Consider the following 24703-nt stretch of genomic DNA (forward strand, 5'->3'; position numbering starts at 1 on the left):
TAACAGTTTTTAAGGTTGCTTGGCCTAGCCCGATCCACACCTCAAGTGTAATAATATTTGTCTGGGCCTAGGACTTGGACAGGTTTGCGCGTGTTAATTATAAAATTATGATTTTTTTACAAATTAGAAAATGTACTTAATTTTAATCTATTTAAAAAAATATAACATATATATTAATATTAAATTTGTTATCTAATTATTATATAACAATATTTACCATATATGCATATAACTTACAAATTGAGCTTAGGAGTTGCTTAGTTTGGGCCCTATTTGCTAAGGCTATCATTGGTAGGAGCGAGCAAATTGGTAGGTTCTACCAGGAACCGACCTCGAACTGGCCTTGAAATTACCCTACGCAAACCAACCCGATGAATATGCCTTTTTTGCGCGTGTTAATTATAAAATTATGATTTTTTTTACAAATTAAAAAATGTACATATTTTTAATCTATTTAAAAAATATATAACATATATATTATAATATTAAATTTGTTATCTAAATATGATATAACAATATTTACCATATATGCATATAACTTCCAAATTGAGCTTAGGAGTTGCTTAGCTTGGGCCCTATTTGCTAATGCTATCATTGGTAGGAGCGAGCAAATTGGTAGGTTCTACTAGGAACCGACCTCGAACTGGCCTTGAAATGGCCCTACGCAAACCAACCCGATGAATATGCCTTGGTGGAATCAACCTTCGTGGAACCTGCCTTGGAACCGAACTTGCGCTGAAATAGACCCAAAAATACTTTTGGGAATGTGAAGATTTGAACCCAAGCACTCATGGTTACTGAGGCCATGGTCTCACTTGACCATTGAGTTACTTAAGTCGTTTGATCATTTGTTTTCATTTTAATATTTGAATATGTACAATAAGTAGTGTAAAAGGCAATATTTACAAAATTTAAATTTAAACCATAAGTTTTGAACCATATAATGATAATCTACATATTAAATTACTCGATTTAATGAATAAAGATGATATAAGTTTTAAAATATATATTATATTTATCGAAAATCAAGTTTTTAAGGGCCATGCTTTTTTTGAAGGGTATAGTAAAGAAAGAACAGGTTCCATGGGTAAACCCTAGAACTGACCCAAAAACTGCCAAGGTCAGAACCAACCATGGAATCGACCTTCACAGGGTAGGTTCCAGTTCAAAAACTTGGAATCGGTCCCTACAAGGTAGGTTCCAGGTTCTGCCATGGAACCAAACTGAACTGACCCATTCTCACCCCTAGTCATTGGACTTCAAAAATTTGATACCCGATTAGACTTCGAATCTAATTATCCTAGATTTGGATGTTAGAACTTGCATTTGATTAATAATTCAACTGGATGTGGATTTAATCCATCCAATTTGATTAAAATCCATGTCTAGCAAAAAGTTATTATTTTATATATATGTAGTATATTTATGTATACATATAGATATTATGTGTAATTATATAAAGTTTATAATTAATAAATTTAGTATTTTTTATTATGCATTTATTATACGTATGTACTTTAAAATCTCAAAATCCAACATAATAATAATCAGATGTGGATGCAGATCTAGAAATTTCATAATTGGATGTTGATGCGGATATAACTTGGATATGATTTGAGTCTGATCTGTTTACAGTCCTACTGCCCACATTATGTATGGGCTTGGTGCAGATCTGAGTTAGACCTAGCTCAAAAGAAAATAGTTGCTTGAGCCTGAAAATATATAGGTATAGTCAGGTTGGGCTAAGTTATAAATGATTTGTTACTTTTTATTATTAATTTTAATTAATATATCAATACTAATTTTACTAATTTCTTATTTTTTAATGGTTTCTAGATAAAACTTGCTAAAATTTAATATTTTTTATTAACTTTAGTAATTTTTATTAATTTTAAATCCCTACTGCTCACATTATGTGCGGGCTTGGTGTAGCTAGACCTAGCTTAGAAGAAATAGTTGCTTGAACCCAAAACTTTGTAGGTTTAGCTGGGTTGGGCTAAATTATAAATGATTTTTTATGATTGTGTTAAAGTAAAAGGTCCTTTGTACAATGATAATCTGTACAAATAGCTAACAAGTTGGACCTCAAAAACAGGCCATCCTCAACAAAATACTATCAGACATGTCATCTTTAAACACAATATGCATAGTCAACCATCTCCTAATAATCCCTATAGTCATATTGGACTGTTATTATAAATGATCACCTAAGTAGGAGTCTTATGACATTTCTAATTGGATCATTATTAGTTTTTTTTGTTTTAATTAATTTTATATTTTTTTATATGGAATGCAAATGGTTTATTTTATTATTTTTCATAATTTTTTACTTTTTATTATTAATTTTAACTATCCTATTAATATTGATTATCTTTAAATATAATTAAATTGTATTTATTCTTTAATTTATGAACTACTAATTTTTATTAATTATACTTATTAGATTTCAAATTTTATAGATTACTACTACTATTATTATTATTGAATGTGTTAAAATATGTTGTATCGTGTATCACACGTTATGGGTTTCCAAATGGACCAGAATCGTTTTCAAAATTGGATCAACATAGACCCTTTAGCTCGTCTTCTTTGCCTGAGTGATAAAACAAGTTCTACCATTTAAATTTTCATTAGTTTTTTATTTTTATATCATTTTTAATGTGTCATCTTTTTTATATAAGTCTTTTATGTAGCATGTGCACTATGTATAGTAAAGGTCTCTAACTCATAAAAATTATTAATTTTAACAATATTATTAATTAATTAATTAATTAAAAATGCATTAATACAAAGTTATGTAGTAAAATAAAAAGAACAAATAAAGCAAAATACAACATTAGAACATAGGCTATATTAAACCCATGTTTAAATCATAAGATTATTAAAACCATCAATTAGTATTTTTGTTTATTTAAAATTTTTATTTTTAAAATTTTATTAGTGTTTGATTTTTAAATGGAATTGAAATGTTTTTAATTAACATTTTAAAAGTTTTGTTAATAGTTATTATTTTTAAGTGGAAGTTTAGTGGACTTTTAAATTAATAACATTTTAAAATAATTTTTTCATTTTTGTTGTTTTGTGTTTGATTGTTTAGCTTCAACCTATTTAGATTATTTGATCTATTAATGTTTTACTTTATTATATTGTATTACTATTCTCACTCTCATTCTCTCTCTCTTAAATGTAATAATAACATGTATTGAATTAAGCGGCCTTGGAAAACCCAAAGGTCTCTCTCTCTCTCTCTATAAATAAAAGTGTACAGCTTTATTGATCCAATCAAAATTGGCAATGGTTACTTTTTTATATTTTTAAACCAAAAGAAAATAAGGGATAACATAGAAAAAGGAGAAAATAGATAAATACCTATACGGCTATACTGAAAGGAGAGGGCTGCTGACATGGACTGTCTTGTTATATATATACAGAGAGAGAGAGAGAGAGAGAGAGAGGAGTTTTTTGTTTTTTTTTTTGATTATCTACACAATGAAAAATTGACTTATTAATTAAATGAGGCAAAAACAAGAGGTTGTGAGTACATATAGCCCTAGCTTTCCCACCCACACATTTTACATCGAAGCCATCTATTGACTCCCTGCTTAGCTAGGCAGTCAGCTAAACCATTTGCCAATCTTTGAACTCATTTAATCTCTATCTGCATATTCTTAGAGAACATTTCAATCACCTTAGTTCATTCTTGATGAAGCAAGCAACTTCCATCTTTAAAAGCCAGCTAATAAAAACTTTGGAATCTCCTTCAACCATTAACCTTTCAGCTCTCAATTCGTTAGCCTTCTGTTCCCCTACGCTTGCTTCCATCATATCAACTCTCACCGAGTGCCCTTCCCCATCGGGCCTGAGTGCATTACCAATATCCTTCCATTTTCATACAAGGTCCAGGGTTATTTTTATTCAGTCCTTAGTGGGGAAAAAAAGAATAGAATAGGAAGAAAGAAATCAAGAATAAATTCTATTATAGTTGCTGGCTATGGTAGAAACAGAAAAAACAATTCTTTTTTTTTCTGATAAATGAGTGAAATTTTATTAAACCAGCAAATAAGAGTTACATGCAACCCGAGGAAGGGCACGAGATGCGACCTTTCCTTTAAAGCTAGTTATAGAATTATAAGTACAAAAGAAATTGCACTGAAGCCCAAAATAAAGTATCCTGGAGAACCTCTTGTTTTGCAAGTGAATCAGCCAATGAGTTTTCTGATCTGCCTACCCACTGAGCTCTGATTGTCATATTCCTTGTTAACCATTTAACCTTTTTGAGAAGATCTCTAAAACCCCAAATCACAGTGTCCGGATCCTTCAGCCAACCCATTATCACCTGGGAATCCCCTTCAATAATCCGATGCTCTATGCCTAGCTGATTTGCAAGCTGGATTCCTTGTACAGCAGCAAGTAATTCGGCCCTTAAAGAGTCTCCCACACTTGCAGGACCTGAGTACAAAGATATAATGTTACTATCTTTGTTTCTCAGCACTCCTCCTATGCTTGAAGGTCCTGAATTTCCTCAGCTACTTCCATCAAAGTTCAGCTTGATAAACTCCTCCCCTGCTGGCATCTAATCAACCCCATGTCTGTCCTTCCTAGTAGAAGTATTAGCCACTGCTAACCAGCTTCTCCATAGGTCATCAAAAGAGTATGCATCAAAGATCTTTAGAGTTTTCAGCCACTGAATTGCCCTTGTCAGAATACATTCTTTAATTTTCGAGAAGCTCCTTTCTTTTTCACAAAAGATTCTAGTGTTCCTTTCTTCCCAAACTGTCCACAACAAAGCTGCTCTTATGCACTTCCACATAATTCTCCCTCTCTTTGTGTGCCATTCAAAAATAGACGAACTAAACTAAAAGCTAGTATCAGATGGTAGGTTCCACCTACACTCAAACAATATAAGAATCCAATTCCATAAATCTGTAGCAAAGGAGCAAGAGATCAGTAATGGTGACAGTCCTCATTCTGAGATTTACAAAGAATACACCAATTAGGGGATAAGCACCGATTTGGTCTTTTCTTTTGTAGGTTTTCAAAGGTGCTAATCTTACCATAATAAACTTCCCAACAAAAAACAACAATCTTTGGGGGAATGGGCCTCGTCCAAAATTCTTTAACTGGGAAATTCTAAGGTGTAGAAGTGGAACAAAGGGACTTGAAGAAAGAGGAGCAAGTGAAAAAACTTTTTGGGTTAGGGGTCCAAGTTCTTGTGTTAGGTTTGAGGGGATCTAAACAAATAGATTCAAGTGAACACAATAAATCTGAAACACAAGCACTTTCATCATCACGTAACCCTCTACGGAAACCAAAATCCCAGTTTAGGGCCACAGAAGAATCTGAGTAGGAAATAAAACTGGAAACTTGCTCTTCCTTATAAAGGGAAAGAGAGTAAAGAGAGGGAAAAAGGTCTTTAAGAGGTTGGTTGCCCACCCAAATGTCTTCCCAAAAAAGAACATTGTGTCCAGAATGGCAGAATTAACATCATACCTGACCAGATTGAGAAAATGGGGTAGAATTCCGTGAATGGCCTTCCAGGGTGTTGCAAGAGTCACCTGTCGAGATACCCGGCATCCCAACCGTTCTGCAAACAGCCATGAATACTATTCACCACCTTGTGCCACAACCTCTCTCTCTCTCTCTCTCTCTCTCTCTCTATAATGGCCATCTCCAAATCCACTTCCTTAATAGAGCTTCATTTTTAAGAACTAGATTTCCCAGTCCTAATCCCCCTTCTTCCTTACTCCTGCTGAATATCTCCCACCTAATCAAATGATCCTTCTTCTCTTCCCTGGCTCTCACACGAAATCCCTCATCACCTTTTCTAGCTTGTTGACTTTCCTTGAGGGTATCATGAATACAGAAAGAAAATAAACCGGAAGACTAGCAAGTGTCACCCTAATCAAGGTCACTCTACCCCCTATCGAAATGTAACTTTTTTTCCAAGTACCCAGTCTCTTTTCAAACTTTTCCACAATTGGATACCGGAACCGACTTTCTTTTGGGTTAGCTCCTGACGGAAGACCCAAGTAGGTTAAAGGCCAACGAGACATGGAACACTCTAGAGAACCTGCTACAGCCTCTACCTCCCAATCTTCCAAATTGATTACCGCCACTTAAAAAGAAATCTTTATTCAGTCTTTTTTTTTATCATAAAGGAGATCGTATTAAGGAAATTATAAGGATACATCAAGGTGGAAAAACTCCTCCCTGAGCTAACAAAAAATTACAATTTTGCCCAAAACAATTGATGCCTAAAAGCCCCTTGTTTAGCTAAAGTATCTGTCATTCCATTAGCAGCTCTCCTCACCCAATTAAAATTGACAGTTAGCACCCCTGCTATGCTTTCAATCTCCTGGATGGTGTGTCTATAGATCCAAGGGATTTGGGTGTTACTTCTTGTCCAAGAAATGACCACCTAAGAGTCCCCTTCCACCTCTAACTCTTTGAATTCAAGCTGCTTTGCAAGCTTTAGTAGGGAAGAATAAAATAGGTTTGTTCTCTACAAGACCTGTTGACTCCTACTTGTATTCAGACTTCAAAAAATAGAAACTTCCTACTTATAAAAAAAAAAAAAATGTTAACCTGATCCTGCAGGTAAGGATTGGGTAGGGAATGATTGTATAGGACTTAATTGTCACACATGTTTTAAGGGGTGATCATTCCCTGGTTATATCACTTACTTAATATTCTTGTTTATATAATGAAATGTTTTCTGAAACCTTTCAAAAAAATCTTCAAAATAGGATACTTCTATAACTTTCTAACTAGTCAGGACCCGTGTGATGCACAAGTTTTTTGGGGGATGGAAGGGGTAATGATGTATAGCTAAACATAGTTGTCAAAGTGTCTCCTAGGCAACAGGGCACCCATGGTGGGATTCCCAGACTTATCTTTAAAAAGGTGCCAATCTTGGTGATCTAGACAGGACAATCACAAGGTGAGTTTCTTATTTTAATAGTATTACTATAGGCTGCATCTTAATTGTATTTTGATAATTGTATCATATATTATAAATATTTCATATGTGTTGTTTATGGCTCTCTTGAAATATAGAAGGATAAATATTTCATTACTACTACTACTACTACATTAAAAATATAGGGCTCTTTTCCTTGCTTTCTATTTTAAATTTTTTTATATAAAATTATTACCTTCTTTAGGTTTTAATTAGACATGAAATTACTCTATTCAATACGTATTATACTATTGTGTTTACTTTTATATATTATTTTTTTTTTTGAAAAAATGAGATGATTCCAAAGCAAAGCCCACTGTGGTAGTTAACCACAGTTAACCAACACTAGAACAACCATTGCAATATTTACAACTCCCACCTTTGGAAACTAGTCTCCAATAGAAATGGTTTCTTGTTGCTCCTTGCTTAGCTAACAAATATGCCAAAGCATTTGCAGATCTTCTTACCCAAACTACTTTGTTACTTTTAAAACATTTTAAATTAATAGATTTGAAATGTTATTGTCTTTTAGATACGGTGATTTGCTACTGGGAGGAAGTTAATGTTATAGTAAAGAGCATTACTACTTTTTTCAATTTATGTTCATGCTGATTGTTATGTAAAATTATGGAACTAACCTAAAGCTTAACTTTCATTCTATAATTTAAGTCATGCCCAGTTCACTGTTGCCTTGAATTGCCTATATGCCTAAACAACCATGTAGCTTAGGTGAAAGATATCAGGTGCACATGAGAGAGAGAGAGGGTGGGAGGGAGGGAGGGAGGTAGGGAGAGAGAGGATTACATCTCTTAAACTATTTGAATATTTACCATAGTTTTCTTTGGCTTTATTTGTAGGTGACATTTCTTCATAAAGGATTCGATGAGACACGCCGGCTTGGTCTGCAAAGTGAAACGGAGCAGGTGCTTAGATATTACCTCCTCTTCTCTTTCTATTTTATTTGTTCTCATATATTTCCTTTTATGTTTCATTTTTTCAAAATTATTTATATGACCTTTTGTTTTAGAACAAGTATACTTGAATCATTTAAATGTTAATCTGAGGTTCATTTCCAAATTTTTCACTCATGTTAAGTTTTTTGTGGCTTACAGATGGTTAGGCATGCATCTCCTGCTGGTGAGACTGGAATGCTTGTTGTTGATTCTGTGGTGAGTGTTCCCTCTTCTGCATATTGGTTGTGGAGAGGGCTCCAAATCACTAAGTAAAATTCTATTAACTCAAGATGTTCATGTTCTGATGATTAAGGTGATATAGGCTTATCATTTTATCCACTGCCTTTATCCAAATAAAGGTTTCAATTTTTTTTTTTTTGAAGGAAAGCAAAATATTATTATTAAGAAACTATGCTTGAAGTACATGATCAGAGTAACAGGGACATATTTCTCCTACTACATTAAGGGGCTGCACAGAAGACCTCCAATATACACAGAAGACTGCATACTGCATAGAAAGCATGGGGATCAGGGATCCCCAATTACAGTGTAAATAGATTCTCTGTTTAAATCAGAGTGAACTGGAACATTATGAAAGCCTTCTCCAGTATTGCCCAAGAACAAATCCTTCCCACAATCTTTTTGAGGGTTTCTTTTTGTGAAATTTTCTTCTCAAAGATTCTTTTGTTCTTTCCATCCAAATAGACCACAAAATGTCAATGGGTATAGATGCCCAGATATACTTATCTCTACTACCAAACCTTTCACCCACCAAGATTCTGTTGTTTCACTTTTTAAATTTTGATCTATTTATTAATTAATCCTTTCTTTTTTTTCCAAGGGTGAAGGTTTTGCTTCTCCATAACTGCTTTACATTTTTTTTTTCAGGAGATTGAGCATTGTATTTCACGGATTTATGTACTTTTATAACTTCTGACCAAAATCTACCTTTTTTAGGTCCCAGGAGGCCCAGCACACAAGCATTTGGAGCCTGGTGATGTGCTTGTTCGGCTGAATGGGGAAGTAAGTTATTCTTTCAGAAAATGACAATGTATTTAAGCTCAATGATGCCTTTGTTCTGCTCTGGTGATCTTTGGCTTTATATTGTTTACTAATTTTGAAAACTATTACTTGGTATATGATTTCTCCATTTGTTTAGACTATCCTAGTTTAGGACTTAGGAATGCTTGATGTATGTGATGTTTATGTGGCCATTTATTGAATTAAAATATGCCAATCTAACTTTCAAAAGCATTTGTTGCTAATACTTGGCATATGCATGAAAAATCAATTACTTGCCTCATTTATAATAGCAAGTTTATTTCTGTACCCACATAGATAAACCTAAAGTTGTGCCCAGCTACTTGGTATGGGAAAATGATTGGATATGCTTAAAGTAACGTTATTATTAATTTTCACTATTAAAGTATTATATTTTTCGCATATTAGAGCAAAATAATAATACAATAAAATATTATAGTACTTTGCTTAGGAATCAGTAACAAGTTAGAAAAGAATTCATTTGCAAATAGATGTGATGAGAATAAAAACTCTACCCCCATTGGAATGGGCAAAAACAACCATGGGTTATGTACATATATTGAATGAAGTACCGTAGAACTACTAGCTTAACGATGCTTTCCCCCAAAATACAGATTCTACTACTCTTCATGCCAGGTTACTTGCAAATTTTAATTTTTACACAGAATTAGGTGTTTGTATAATTTAATTTTTTTACCTTTCTAAAACTATTTGAATAATTATAGTTCTTTAATCAAGAAGAAAAAAGAGAAACATCCTAGAGAAACAGATTTATGTTACCACAGTGTAGAATTTTAAAATCAGATAGTAGATCCCTCCAACCTCCATGCTGATTGTGAGATCAGGTTGGTCTCTGATTTTGTGAAGAGTTGAGGACTGGTTTTAAATTTCCATATAGTATATGAGTTTCTCATGATCTATTGTCATTTAATCTAGGTGATTACTCAGTTTCTGAAACTGGAGACTGTACTTGATGATAGCGTTGATCAGGAGATAGATTTGCTGATTGAAAGGGGTGGCACTTCCTTGACTGTTAAATTGCTGGTATTGTTTATCTTCCAGTATTCTGTTTTTCAATTAGGTTTATTTATAAATGAATGCTTCTTTTACTTAATGTTGGGTTAAATGATAATTGTCAAACGTTATAGAGATAAGAAATTGCCATGGTGGTTCTGTTTCTCAAGGTTTCAAAAATCAAATTTGCAGTGAGGTTGGTGGTTTGATAATTGGGAGTTAGGAGGAGGATGAAGAGGAAGGGGGGGATCTCATTTTTTCTTTATTTTTAATAAAAATCTTTTATATTAAGAATAATAAAGATGCAGAACATTAGTTGAAAGGGGGGTCATGTTGAAGCGGCCGAAGGGGCAGGGGGCAAACCACTTTCTTTCTCCTTATCTTTTCCTTTTTTTTTTCCTTTTCTCTTTTTTTCTTTTCTTTCTTTTTCTTTTTGTTCCCTTTCCTTTCCTTTCCTTTTTTTTCTGTCTTTTTATATCAGATGTGCATGAGGCACATGAGGCGTACGCCTCTAGCACGCGCCATGAGAAAAGCACAGGAGGCATATGGCTCAGAGGTGTCAGCGCCTCTGGCATACGCCTCAGGGCGTTTTGGGAGCGCCTCGCCTGGAGGCGCGCCTCCAGGCGTATGCTTCCCATGCCTTTTAAAACACTTGGGACAACCATCTTCTCCCTAAAAAAAGAAGGAAGGAATAAAAAAGAGAAGCAACAAAACTCCTTTAGTTTATGTATAGAAGAAAAAGGACCTCCCCTGCTTTTATACAAAGTAAACAGAGATGTTTTTATAGTCATACACTTTATAGGTTGTGAGAGACACAATCTATAAATAAATAATAAAGCCAAAAACAAAGTAACAGAGATGTTTTTAATAGTCATAAACTTTATTAATTATCAAAGTGTGTATGCAAGATGTCCTATATGTTGTGAAATCTGGTTGTCCAAGACTCCAAGTTGAAGAAATTCAACTAAATTGAGCTTGGGCCTCCTGGGTAAAATCTATGTCAGAGAATTTTTGAAGGAAAGAATAGGTGTAAGGAATTACTGATAGAAGGGATTATGATAAAAGTGATCTCATGGGTAAAATCTATGGGTTTATTCTCAAACTTTACTGTGGATGATATAATCAGGAACTAGAGGACTGTAGCATCCTCGTCATCAGCAAAAAAGGTGTTAAGAAGCTGGTATCCTCCTGAATCTGGATTCCTCAACTTAAACTTTGATGGGAGCAGCATTGGCAACCCGGGTGTGGCTGGAATTGGTGGGGGTCACAAGAGATGACATGGGGAAAGTAGTGGGGCTGTATTCGGGCCCTATCGGATGGGGAGACTCCATTACAGCTGAACTAAAAGCAGTGGTCTTTGGAATACAAAAAGCCATGGAAATAGGTGTGAGAAAGCTGGTTATAGAAGGCGACTCCAAAGTAATTATAAGCTGGCTAAAGCAGAACGGAAAGACTCCATGGGTGTTCAGAAATGAAACCTAAAAACTTAATCACATTACCAAGCACATGTAGTTATTATTTCAGTGGATTCCAAGAGCAGCAAATGGGTTTGTGGACCAGCTAGCGAAGCAAGGGGCTGATAGGGAATATTGTTTTTGGGCTCAGTTGTAAGGATGTAAAGCGAAACCTTAGGTGGAATTTTAAAGGATAATGGGGTAGCCAAGGCCACTCAATTTCTGTACTAATTCTCATATCATTTTCTTAATAAAATCACTTTTACTGATAAAAAAAAAGAGCTTGGGCCCCTTTAAATTTGGCAAATGCTCAACTCAACGCAACCCAAGTTGCACTCCAAGTCCTATATGAGTGGAAGATAATGGTCTCAACTGTAATGAATGAAAATTAGAATTCCCTGACCCAGAATAGGGATCAGTGGTAGTCTCCTACATGAGTTTAGCATATTAATGGTAAACCAATGCCATATGATGATCTCTTCTCCTGTAAAAGGCAATTGTCTTCGTCCACTTAGACTGTTACCAAAAAAAAAAGAAAAAAGAAAAAAAAAAAGAGTTGGCATTGCATTAAGACCTACCTGAACATGATGTTAATACTGTATGACAAGGTTCTTGCCTTCCCGGTTATGTATTATGTATTCCAGTGGCCTTAAGCATCCTTTTTGTTCTTGTATCCACCATAAAAGAATCTGTGGATTAGAGATGGGTCTGCATCCACCATAGGGATCAGTGGTGTCTGATGGGTCTGCATCCCCAATTACACTTTTAGTTCTGTTTGCAATGCAAATCTGAACCACTTGCAAATTCTGCATCTCATTCAGATTTGCATCTGTTAATCTGTAGCCACGATTTGCTCTCTTACCTGATGCAAAATTTGAACTCATTGGCACAGCAAATTTTGCATCCCAAAAACTAATGCAAAATTTCTACAACCTTCCTCCTACCTTACTTTTCCCTCGTATAAGGTGAGGAGTGAGGACCATATCATCATTTTACTTCTATTTTACTACTCTCAAACAAAGAACCTTCTCTGTACCTTCAATCTCTCTCATATAAAGTGGGGACAACTTCATTTTATTAATTACATTTGAATCTAGAGAATCTTTGATGATTACAGATTTATTACTAAGAAATAAATGATTAAAATAGTAGACAGTAAAAATATTTCAGCTGGACATGGACTGAATTTTCCTGAGATGTTAAAGGTCTTTGATCATTCAAATTTTAATTGGATCAGTGCTCAGCTTGAGATAAGGAATCATTATTCAGCTGACTTTCTTTATGTTTGCTTTGTATTTCTGATTATGACTTTGTCTGATGATGGTTCAGGTTCAGGATTTGCATTCGATAACTCCTAATTACTTCTTGGAAGTAAGTGGTGCAGTTATTCACCCTCTTTCCTACCAACAGGTAAGTTGTGTTTATTGTTGTTGTTTGTTCTGAGAACTAGTATTTTGTTGTACTAATAGGCAGAAGGTCAATTTGGTCTTTTCATCATTTTTTTAAAAACATACTTAATATAAAAGTGTTGTGGGGCAGCACCACATACCCAATGCTTTGCTTCTTTCTCGCTTGTGCTGTCTTCTTCCTTCTAGATCTTCTATAACAAATGAGATGGTATCAGAGCACCATCTGTCAAAGAGGAGATTAGATCTTTCTTTCCTCTTCTAACTGTCTTAATGAAGGAAGCATTCTGCACAAGGATTTGACAATCAGATCTGATGTTATGAGCCTTCTCTTCTTTTTATTCTATTCTTTCTGGGTCATAAGACCTAGGTTTATTTTTTCGGTTATTTGAACTGGTGATTGAAGCATGTAGGGCTTCATAGAGTGCTACGAAAGAAGCCTTCTGCTTGTGGAGGATGTCTGTGGCTGTGGTGATCTATAGTTTTGTAAACCTACTGCTGTGGCCCTAGGGACTGCAGGTAAGCATGGCGATCACTTCTATCCGTGCTGAGAAAAGTTGTTTGAATGAGCTGTTCCTGTTTGGGTGAAAGAAGTGGTTCTGTTTGGTAGTAAATGGTGTACAGAGGTACAACAGCAGTAGTAGTGTTGCATGTGTATATGACTGATTCCTCTTAATTTCTTATGTGGATTAGTGTTGATCCACCTAATACAGCAGTAATGCTGGAGTTGTGATCAGTTCCTTTCTTTTCAGTTGTGGGACTGTTAGTAGTTGAAAGGGAGTTTAACAGGTCTGTGTATGTGTTCTGTAATCATGGTTGAACATGTACAGAAGTGGCCAGCAGTGGTGTTGGGGTTGTTTACCATGACTTCAGAAGACTCAACTACTTTCATATTTTCTGGGATTCAGTCCCTAACTGGTGGTGGCATGGACAACATGCACTTCCTGTGAAGACACTTGATGCATTGTATTACTATAATCCCTACTGTCTTGTTCTTTTCTTATTCTTTGTGTGTGTGTGTGTGTGTATTGGCTCATTGGGGTGGGAGTAGTGTGTGCAAGGCGCAAAAAAAGCACAATGGCCAATTTGCATCCGAGGTGCAAGGCAAGGCACACACCTTTTTGAAGCAAGGCACAAAAATACAAAAAAAAAGTTAAAACATAAAAAAAGTCAGAAAATTAAAAAAACAAAAAATATCTAAAAAATGTAAAAAATAAAATATATTAAACATAATATTAAGAAAAATTATAAACTTAAATTTGAAAATAAATTTTTATAAAACCTATTATCTAAAATTAAAATACATAAACACAACATGTAAAGAGTATTCAAATGAAAATTTAAAAATAAAATAGAACATATAAATCATTTTCAAGCATGTAAAACTCACAATCTCTTTTTTTTTCTATAATTGTGTTACTTCAAGTAGCTAAAGTGATGTAAAACATATTGCATTCCTGATTCTACAAGCTGCCTTTGTACCATGCCCCTCGAGGCAAGCCCAAACAAGTCCATGTTAAGGTCTTCAATTCTTAATTCTCACATAAAAATACAATGATTTTATAACTTTAATTGCCTTTTAAGAATATATTTTATGAATTATGTGTGAATTAAGAATTTAAGACCCTAACATGGACTTGTTTGGGCTTTGCCTTGAGGGGGTGTGGTTAGGGGTCCGGGGGGCGAAGCCCTTAGCCCAGCCACTAGGTTCATACATAGAAAAAAATGCATGGAATTTTCAAAAGGTGCACGCCTCGACTGAGGGCAAGGCGCATCAGGCGCACGCATTGGAACACCAGGTGTGCGCTTTTTGAAAGGGTTGCGCCTAGTACCTTGGCGAGGTGCATACCCTAAATGCGCCTTGCCAGTGCACCTAGTTACGCCTTTTAAATCACTGGGTGGGGGTTGAGTATTCAGATTAGACACCCCTAAAACTCTTGCTCCTCTCTTCGAACTGATAGGTTGACACTTCCCTAATCCTTGTATCCATTGCTCATCTCTATTGTTCAAATTTCTTGGAATGGTCCAAGGATGTGAAGATGTTCATTGGAAGAGAGGGGAAAATTGGGGTATCTCACTAGGAAGATCAAGAAACCCATTGGTAACAGTGATGAAACACTGTGTTTTAAAAGCGCAAGGCGTAGGGGTCAATTTGTGCTTGAGGCGCAAGGCGCAAAAAAAAAGCTAAAAAATTAAAAAAAATGCCAAAAAAATTCAAAAAACATGCAAAAAAATAAAAAAATTATTAAACATAATATTAAGAAAAATATAAACTTAAATTTTAAAACATTTTCAAGCATATAAATTCGACAATCACTTTTTTTTTCAATTGCATTACTTCAAGTAGCTAATGTGATGTAAAACATATTACATTCCTGATTCTACGAGTCGCCTTTGTGCCACGCCCCTCGAGGCAAGCCCAAACAAATCCACATTAGGTCTTAAATTCTTAGTTCTCACAAAAAATAATGATTTTATAGTTTTAATTGCTTTTTAAGAAGATATTTTATTAGGATGCATGAATGAGAACAACATTACCAAAAAAAGCAAAAAAGCATCAAATTTTCAAAAGGCGCACGCCTGGGCTGAGGTGCAAGGCACACCAGGAGCACAAGGCATGCGCCTTTTGAAAGGGCTGTGCCTAGGACCTGGGCGAGGCGCCTACCCTAAAATGCACCTCACTTGTGCACCTAGGCGCACCTTTTAAATCACTGGATGAACATGAGAAGTGGGAAGAAGAAAATTATATGATTATGTCATCTACCCTTTGTTAAGAATTATTAAACCAAGGTAATGGAAGAGGTCACATTGATTTATCCCTTGGTCTCAAATTCTAAGTTTAATCCGGTTTGCACTCCTATTATTAGGTTTACATTGTATACATTTTGTTTTAATCCTGCAGAAAGTGTTAGAATGGTTTGGAAACCTCGATCTTTTAACAATCTGAAACATAACTTTGACGGTAGCTCATTGGGTAATCCAGGAAGGGCCGGGAATAGGAGGTGTTTTTAGAAACCACGAAGGAGTGGTGGTGGCATTATTTTCAGGGCCAATTGGGTTTGGAGGTTCAGTACAAGCTGAAGTGATGGCTCTCTTACATGGATTAAGGCTTGCTGTACAATTTGGAGTAAGGGAATTGGAAGTGGAAGGAGATTCTCAGTTAGTCATATCTTGGTCCAAGAATATGAGATCATCTACTTGGAAATACAGACATGCTTTTAGGGATAAGGTCTGCAAATGGAATGGCAGATATATTGGCAAAGCAAGGGGCTGATAGAGATGGCTTATTTTGGGCTAATTTGTAATCTGATGTATTTTGTGATGCTGGCAACTTATTGTCCTTTTTGGGATTTCTTTGTAACTGTAATTTGATAAGCTCTTGGGGATGTCATCCTTGTCATCATATCGTACTGCTACAGCTTTCTTTAAATCTAATAAAATAATTTCTTCTGCTGATAAAAAAAAAATTGTTTTAGTCCTACTTATTTTAAAACCTCTTGTTTCTAATGTACTTGTCGAGAAGCCTAATCTTGCATTTAATCCGTTGTTAGTTTCATCAATTAATACTATACCATCAGCAATGGAATGGATGATACCTTAGCCAAACAAGGAATTGACCAGGGACAGTTATATTGGGCACAATTATAAATCTCTTTGTTTTTCTTTGGAGAGGTAGCAGCTCACTCCTCTCCCGGGGATGCTTGTTCTATTGTATACATCTCTTTTACTCTATTTTAATGAAGTTTCTTTACAGTTGTCTAATAAAACAAAAAAAAAAGTCATCAGCAAACATCAAGCACCATGGGACCTCCTTTTGAATATAATATGGTCCCTTTCATATTGGATGTATTTAACAAAAGAAATTTGAGGACATCCTTTAAAGCACTAGAACATGGGACCAGTGGAAGGTTTACGATGTTGCCTATTAGCTCTGTGCCCCTTGGATCGCCAATTACTTGGTTGAGTACATCCAGTGCAATGTTTCTACCCAAGGATAGTACTCTCCTCTCTCACCTATGTTAGCCATCTCTCGTATTTTACCTAAACTAATACTTGCTTAATTCATATGTAATATGAAACAAGCAAAAATATCTTTAAGCTAGGGTGTATTTTTTTTTTGTCTCAAAGAATTGTTTTTGTATATTACTATTTAAATTAGCATTTGTTGTTGTTGTTGTTGTTTATTTTGCTTTAAATCTTAGCTGAGAAAGTTGTTGATCCCGTGAAGTTACGAGAACATTCAAGTCCTCAACTTTCTTCCATTTCAGTTCAAAATAGTGAGGTTAACAGATGATATGGTACTTAGGCCCTGTTTGGTTTGTGGGAATAGGGGTCTGGAATCAGAATCGGAATGGGCTATTCCGATTCCAACTGTTTGGTTGGGTGGAATGAGAATCCCATTCCCATTCCTGCTGGAATGGCATTCCCCCATTTGAGGGAATGGCCATTCCCTGCCCCTCCCTTGGGAATGAAATCCCATTCCTGTTGATTCTAATTCCCATTCCCATTCCTGTCTGAACCAAACGGATTATGGGAATGGACCATTTCGATTCCGATTCCAACTGCAAACCAAAAGGACCCTTATTTTTTCTTGCAAATATTAGTTGTTTGAGATAGAATGAGAGAATTGTATTAAATATACCACATGCATGATATAAGATATGGTGCATCTGTTGTCTTTTATACAGCTTCTTGAGCCTGAATAAAAGACCAACTCAAAATTGATACTGTTGTCATTTCTCAATTATTTGAACAAAAATGTGATGACTTATGTATGTTATTTTTCTCCTATTTAGTGCAAGAACCACTCCATTGTTATGTCTAATCTTAATTTTGTTTTAATCACCTGTTTATTTTCATTGTTTGAAATGCCTAATGCTTTTGGTTATTTTACACAGGCTAGAAATTTTCGATTCACCTGTGGTCTGGTATATGTAACGGAACCAGGGTTAGTGCACTCTAACTTACGTTGGAACTCATGAATAGTGTTTCTTGGATATCCATTTGTAGACCTGTTTGAATTTTATATAGTCAGCTATATGTGATCAATTAAATAACTAATTAATGTTTCTGTATGAGGGACTTGTTGGTAGTAAAACAGAAAACTCTATGCACATTGCTATAGACTGCATCCAACAAGTATGTGTTTTGAAGAATAAAAGAAAAAATTTATTGATAAAATAAAAAGCAGATTACAGCATTGACAGGGGTGTTAAGATAACACCCAAACCCAGTACCAACAACAGCAAGGCTTACAATGACACAAGACTAACCAAAAGAAAGACTGAGAAATCCCCCCATCCCCTCCTACATACAGCAAGGCTTACAAAGACATGAAACTAACAAAAAGAAAAAACTGAGACCCCCCCTTCATACATTGGCTAGTCTTCCGGCTCAAACGAGTCATCCTGCCCATCATCTTCCTCATTCCAAGCATTTTCTTCTTTCTGTCGCAGAATCTTCTTCAATTTCTCTTCCCTTTTACTCATTTCAAATTTTTCAAAAGCTCTTGTAACGAACTCTAAGCCTTCCCAAAAAGAATAGCCCTAAACTCTTGCCAATTCTAATCTCCCTGTCCACCAAGGTCTTAATCTCCACTTTCTCCCCCTCCTTGTCAGCTTGTTGAGACAAAGTAAGGCTACTTTCACCAGCTTGACCTCCCTCTTCCTTCTTATCCCCTGACCCTGGTCTAACCTCCAACCCTTCTTTTGTCAGGGTTGACTATCTCCCCTATGACAACTTGAAGCTCCTCCTCCCTCCTTTCATCACCCTTTTTCTTTGCATCTAAGCCTTTTAATCTCTTCCTTCTGTACACTCTTATATTTGTTAGAAGGACCTACCCCAATCGAACCATCTTTTAGCCTCGAGAAGACCTTAGACACATGGACATGGCACCACTTGCTTGTTTCTCTAGCCTTTTTCGCTCATATAGGTCCTAAGGCACCCTCCTTGTTTACAGTTCTTCTCCACCCTAGATGTACTCCAATCCTACCAGCTGAAATTTCAAACTTTTGATAATCCTCACAGTCTAGAGATGAGTCAGTTTTGTCATTCTTGTCAAAAGCCTCTTTCACAACCTCATCGCCGTGTTCAGTAGGAACACTCTTAGCATCATTCCCTCCACAGCCAGCCCTACCTAACTTTTCTTCCTTGTCCTCCCCTTCCCACCTCACTAACTCCTTCACTACTTCCCCAGAAACCACCCCCCTTCCTTCCTTATAGCCTTCTGAACAAATAACCACTTGAACCTCCTCCAGATTCCATGTCTGTGACGAAAAGGAAGAAAGCTCGACTACAAATTCACCAAAAGAGATAAACTTACCTGCTTGTTGATTAGGACTTGTCTTCTCCTTTTTCCTTTCATCGCAGTGTTCTCTTAGATTAAGAGGTTCAACGAATCTTCCACATTGGTCACTCTTCTGAAATACTTCATGAGCCATCTTGGCTCTCAGACTCCAAAGCCTCTTCCCAGAGTTTTCAAACTCAAATGTGCACCTAAAACTTTGAGATCACTTGAACTTTCTCTTGTTCGAAACCCTTAATTTGAAATGATGCTTCGTAGAGAACTCTCCAGCATTATTGATGATTGTCTTCAAAGCTTGGTCCACAATCGAACCTTCGCCTTCTTTTCCTGCCCGTGTCATCTCTCTGTCTTCTGAAATTCAACTTTTTCCTTTTCTTTCATCTCCCCATTTCTCTCCTTTCTTTCTACTTACACATGTCCCAGCCGATTCGCCTCACCACTTAAGTTCGCATGGGCTCCACCACTTTTATTTCTCTTTGGAACTCTACTTTCACTGTCCATTATGCAGCCCAAGGTAAAGACCCCAACTGAACCATAAATATTTTTGCTTCCTAAAATACCCTCGTCTACAACCTCATTCCCTTCCTCTTCTGTTTGACTATTCGTCTTTCCTCCATCATTGCCAGAACCCAACCTGATCTTCTGGGTCTCTTCTCACCACGATTCCATATTTTTGACCCATCTCGTTGGGTAAGGTCCTTCTATGACCAGTCTCAAGTTGAAAGATTCACTGGCAAAATGGAGGATATGAATTAGTCTCAAGTCAAAGAGGATGCAAGAATAATCTCTACTATAACTGTTGGCTTAGTAGAAATGGAGAAAAGAAGACACTAATGATATTCATGTCTTGGCAGAAAAACTAGAATGAATGTTGTCTTTATGAGACCTACCCATAAAATATAAAAGCAACAATTTCCTACTTGTATTTAGATTTTAATATAAACTTTGGAGATATCTGATAAAATTGGAATTTATATAGAAAATTTTAGCAGGACTCTGTGCAAAGGTGACACATGCAAATCAAGAAATGGTCCAAAAAAACCTCCTATTTCAAAGTAGGACAAATTTATAACTCTTTTAATTCTACTGAAACTAACTAAATACAAAGATAATATTAAAACTAATGTCACTATTTTAGAATAATATTAAAACTAACTAATTGAATAACCTTGAGTATTAACTGGTATCATGGCATGTTCGTAGTAAATTGAAACTAAACTCTCTAATTACTAAAGCAACATTGACCAAACTTGACACAAAAAACTATTACTATTGTGGATGATACAGCTGGTGGGGTGCTGATAAAAAAATGATACAGCTAGTGGGGTCCAATGGTCAAGCCATTCATTTTAACTTTGACCATAACCTGCAAAAGCTAAAAAATAGCCAACTAGAGGCCTTACTAAAGCACTATAAGTGTAATTTGTTCCCACTAAATTTCAGCCAAATCAATCAATGTTTGACTGGTCAAAGTCACTTCTTTTTTGGCTGGCAATGCATTCTGTAGGTCTGGCATCTGATGTCCTTTCTTCATTTCTTGCTTTGAATCCTCCCAAATGCAACTTTGGATCTCCCCAAACCAAAAAAAGGATGGACCAACTCAATCCAAAATGCCTGCTTCCCCCACAGATTGTTCCATAACTACTTTGCTCCACTTCCGTTCTTCTTGACCATTTTACCTTCCTACGGGGTGAGCATGGGTCGGTTCGGTTTGGTTCCATGGAAGAACCTGGAACCTACCCTGTTGGGGCTGGTTTCAGGGTCGGTTCTGGCCTTAGCAGGTCTAAGGTCGGTTCCAAGGCCTTGGAGTTTGTTTTAAGGAAAGTTTGGTTCCAAGGCCGGTTCCACAAGATAGGTTCCATCAAGGCCAACTAAGGCTAGGTTATTGGGTCTGTTCGGGTAGGGTAAACCCTTAGACCTTGGAACTGGCCTGGGTGGGGGCCGGTTCCAAGAATTTGGAATCAGACCCTATCATGTGATGGATTGGGTAGGGTCAGTTCAAGGCCGGTTCGAGGTTGGTTCCACTCGGTTCTGGGTAGAATTTACCCGTTTTCTCAACACTGAGTATGATGATCCTTCCAACTTTTGAATCTTTTTACTGCATTCTTCTCAAACATTTCATTTGCAGCCGTCTCACCCTCTTCTTCATCTGGACAAATCTTCTCACCTGCTAGTCTAGAGTATATAATTTCTCTGACTTGAAGGCTAATACTACATTCCTCATCTCCTTAATTTGTTTTCATTGGCTATCTCTCTTCCAACTATTTGAAAATTTTCCTAGTAGCCTCCTCTCCTCCCAGGGCGAGCAAACCCAACAACTTACTGACCTCAATATCTGTTTCCACCACATTTTCCAAATCAATTGTTTATTAATCAGGCGAGTTTTATCCATCTTTATTTCATCTGCTTGATCAGATTCATCTTCACTTGAACAAACCCCAGTGTCCACACACAATTCATCTGCCACTCTTTTATCCTCCTTTTCTATTGGAGGCCTGGTCTAAAGTTCCTCTTCCTGTTCTATACTTCAGAACTAGCTATGTCTTTTAAACTTTTTTGAGTTCCTTCTTTCTTTGCCTTCCCAACCCTCCCAAGCCCTACACCCTCCAAATGAAATTCTAAATATTTCTTGAAAGACCTCCCTTTTTTCAACAAAATTAACCTCCTGTACTGTTTCTTGAACGTAGTCTAATTCTCTTGGATCCCTCTCTAGACTTGTCTCCTTAGTTGATTTGCCCAAATTCCCTTCTTCAACTGTCGTCTGTGTCTCTTCTTTTCTTCAACTAGTTTTCCCCCTATCAACTCCCCTTTGTCTTCCATGGGAAGAAGCTTGTAACACTGGAGTCGAATCTTCAAATCATAGCTTCTTATCCTTGTCAGTTGTCAGTTGTCACGATTGAAATCTTCAATCACGACTCTAGATTCATGATCCCAATCCCTTCCTTTCCTTCTTTACTTGCATCATTCTTTTTCAGAACCTCAATGTCCTCTTCTAACTCTCCCATCTGACCCCTATAATCAGATCTGGTTGCTTGCCAAACACCAGTCATGTGCTCACTTAAGTGAGTCATGTGCCCCCCTTCGACAGGCTTAAAAATTTAGAGTGGGCTTTCATCAGTCACTAGCCCACCCCTTGTCCACTCCATATGACCTTTAAGGTAGTCATGCTCTCCAACTTGTCATGCCGGTTTGACCTGATTGGCCTGGTCTAAACCTCCTGCTTCATATGTCCTCTTGTATTCCTTGTGTCTATGCTTTCATTTAATGTGCTCGCCTGCTTGGTCAAATCACTTTGCCACAAATCACCACCCTCAGGCGTGCCTAGGCACATTTAAGGATATGCACCTTGCCTAGATACCAGGTGCATCACTTCAAAAAATGTATCCAGATACCGTAGATTCCTGTACAGTGGATAAGCAAATGATGGACCAACTCTTCCAGTTGACTGCATAAGCTACACCAGTTATCTACAGCCATACCTCTCAAAATCAAATGATCTGTAGTTAGAATTCTGTCTAGAATAACTGTCTACAGAAAAAAAGGTGATTTTAGATGGGAGACCCACTCTCCAAATCCACTTCCAATAGGGTTCAGCAGTCAATCATCTGGATTGGAAATTGTTGCAACTCACCCAGCAAAACCAGCAGCTTTTCTTCATCCCAGTCATGTATATTCCTTCCAAGTTTTATCTGCCCAAATGACCTGCTCCCCTATGATTTTGATATAATCCCTAATCAAGGCATTCTTGTCCACAGCTGCATTGAAAATTTGGGGGCAAAGCAGACTTAAAGGTCTTGGGCCACACCAGACGTCAAGCCAAAATTTCACCTGGTCCCCCTGCCCTGGTTTGAATGAGATGAATTGGGAGAAAGCTTCTTTAATCTTCATTATGCCCTTCCAAACACCAGTGCCTAGGAAATTTGGACAGCTGCAGTTTCCCATCCTAATGCTGCATCCCCATATTTATCATGGATCAGCATCCTCCACAAAGCTTCCCTCTCATTACCATAGCGCCACAGCCATTTCCCCAATAAAGCTGTATTTGTAGTGCTCAAAGATCTAACAATCAGGCTTCTTTTTGCATATCAATAACCAGATTCTGCTCTCAATCTTCCCAGTATTAACAGCCATTGTACATCTCCCTTTGGATTTCGCCACTGTCAGTAATTCCAGTAGGACTTCGTCCTTGACAGTTCTTCTCATTTGATCTTCTACCCTCTTTCTGGGCTCCACCAGGGATTCAAATGGATCGGATCAGATTCGAATTGGGTTATATCTGAATCTGATCCAATAATATAAATCGTAGATCCGATCCGATCTCGCAAAGATCGATTCAAATCCAAGTCCGTTAAGAATGTCAGATATCTGAATTTGATCCGATCTGATTTAATTTCTGAAAATTTTATTAAATTATTAAGAGGAAAAAATAACAGTTGATATAAAGCAAAACAAAAAATACAAGTATTTTTTCAACTATTTTCATCATATATATACATGTTTTTTATAGAAACATAAATAATATAAAATATTACAAAAATAGAATATAAATGATTGGATTGAATGGGGTGATCCTAATTTGATCTGATTTTTAATCGGATCCTATTATTCGATCTAATCCAAAAACCCGATAGGGGATATCTGAATATGACAAAATAGGATCAGATATCAGATTGGATTGAATCATGATCCGATCCATTTGCACCCCAAAATCGGATCCTATTATTTGATCTAATCCAAAAAACCAATCGGGGATATCCGAATCTGACAAAATAGGATCAGATATCGGATTGGATCATGGTCCGATCCATTTGCACCTCTAGTCTCCACTACCCATTCCTTCATATGTTCAAGAAACTCTTGCAAAAAGCCTGAAGACCTCCTTCCATCCTTTACTTCCTTTGTCTTTGAGGAAAACATGTTAGCTATTTTCTCCGGTTGCCGAAATGCTTTTAGAGAGCAATGAAATAGCCCTTCTCATTTCTCTTCCACATTCTGTCTTCAAGCTTTTTCATATGAACTTCCTATGAGCTGAAGCTGCATCATCTATACAATCCTTAAACCAAGCAATGACCTCACTTCCAAGGCTCCAACTTACAAAACCATTGTCACCTTCATTTCCTTGATTTCCCTGTGATTCTCATTTATTCAAGTAGTAAAAAATCTTTGATCTTCAACATCCTTCGTCAGCACAGTTAGATATTAGATTATATGTTCAGTTTTTCTAAGTGTTTTCAGGTTTGGCTGGGCCAAGGTCAGAACAAGCCCCACCTACATACATTGTATTGGGATGGCTGGATCCAGGAACACCAGCTGCACTTTTTATGTGGTTCTTTCTTTGGTTATTTCTACCACACATATGTAGCTATGAGCATTGAACCATAGATGTGCCTTAGTTATCCAATATGTCTACCACATGGTTTAGAGTGCAAAAGTGGATGCAATCTTGGATTTTATGTTAGGATAATATTTGGTTCCTAGTGGTTAGCCCAACTGGCCACCTACCACTATTTATGTTTGTTTTATTGGTTAATGCGCTCAATGGATGTAATCAATAAAGAAAAGTTTTGCTATGA

At 36.5% G+C, this 24703-nt stretch overlaps 1 protein-coding gene across 2 annotated transcripts in view; it reads left to right on the forward strand.

Moving 5' to 3' along the window:
• DEG7 (DegP protease 7) overlaps positions 1–24703 on the forward strand; it is an 83464-nt gene that overhangs the window by 35344 nt on the left and 23417 nt on the right. For both annotated transcript variants that reach the window (XM_088902582.1, XM_010276349.3), the window contains exons 9-14: positions 7816–7881; positions 8071–8127; positions 8869–8934; positions 9889–9996; positions 12750–12830; positions 17725–17774. In XM_088902582.1, the coding sequence (XP_088758708.1) occupies positions 7816–7881; positions 8071–8127; positions 8869–8934; positions 9889–9996; positions 12750–12830; positions 17725–17774 (428 nt within the window). The remainder of the gene's footprint in view (positions 1–7815; positions 7882–8070; positions 8128–8868; positions 8935–9888; positions 9997–12749; positions 12831–17724; positions 17775–24703) is intronic.

Source organism: Nelumbo nucifera, chromosome 4 (assembly GCF_055504915.1).
Source record: "Nelumbo nucifera cultivar China Antique chromosome 4, China Antique-T2T, whole genome shotgun sequence".
In the NCBI taxonomy this organism is placed as follows: Eukaryota; Viridiplantae; Streptophyta; class Magnoliopsida; order Proteales; family Nelumbonaceae; genus Nelumbo; species Nelumbo nucifera.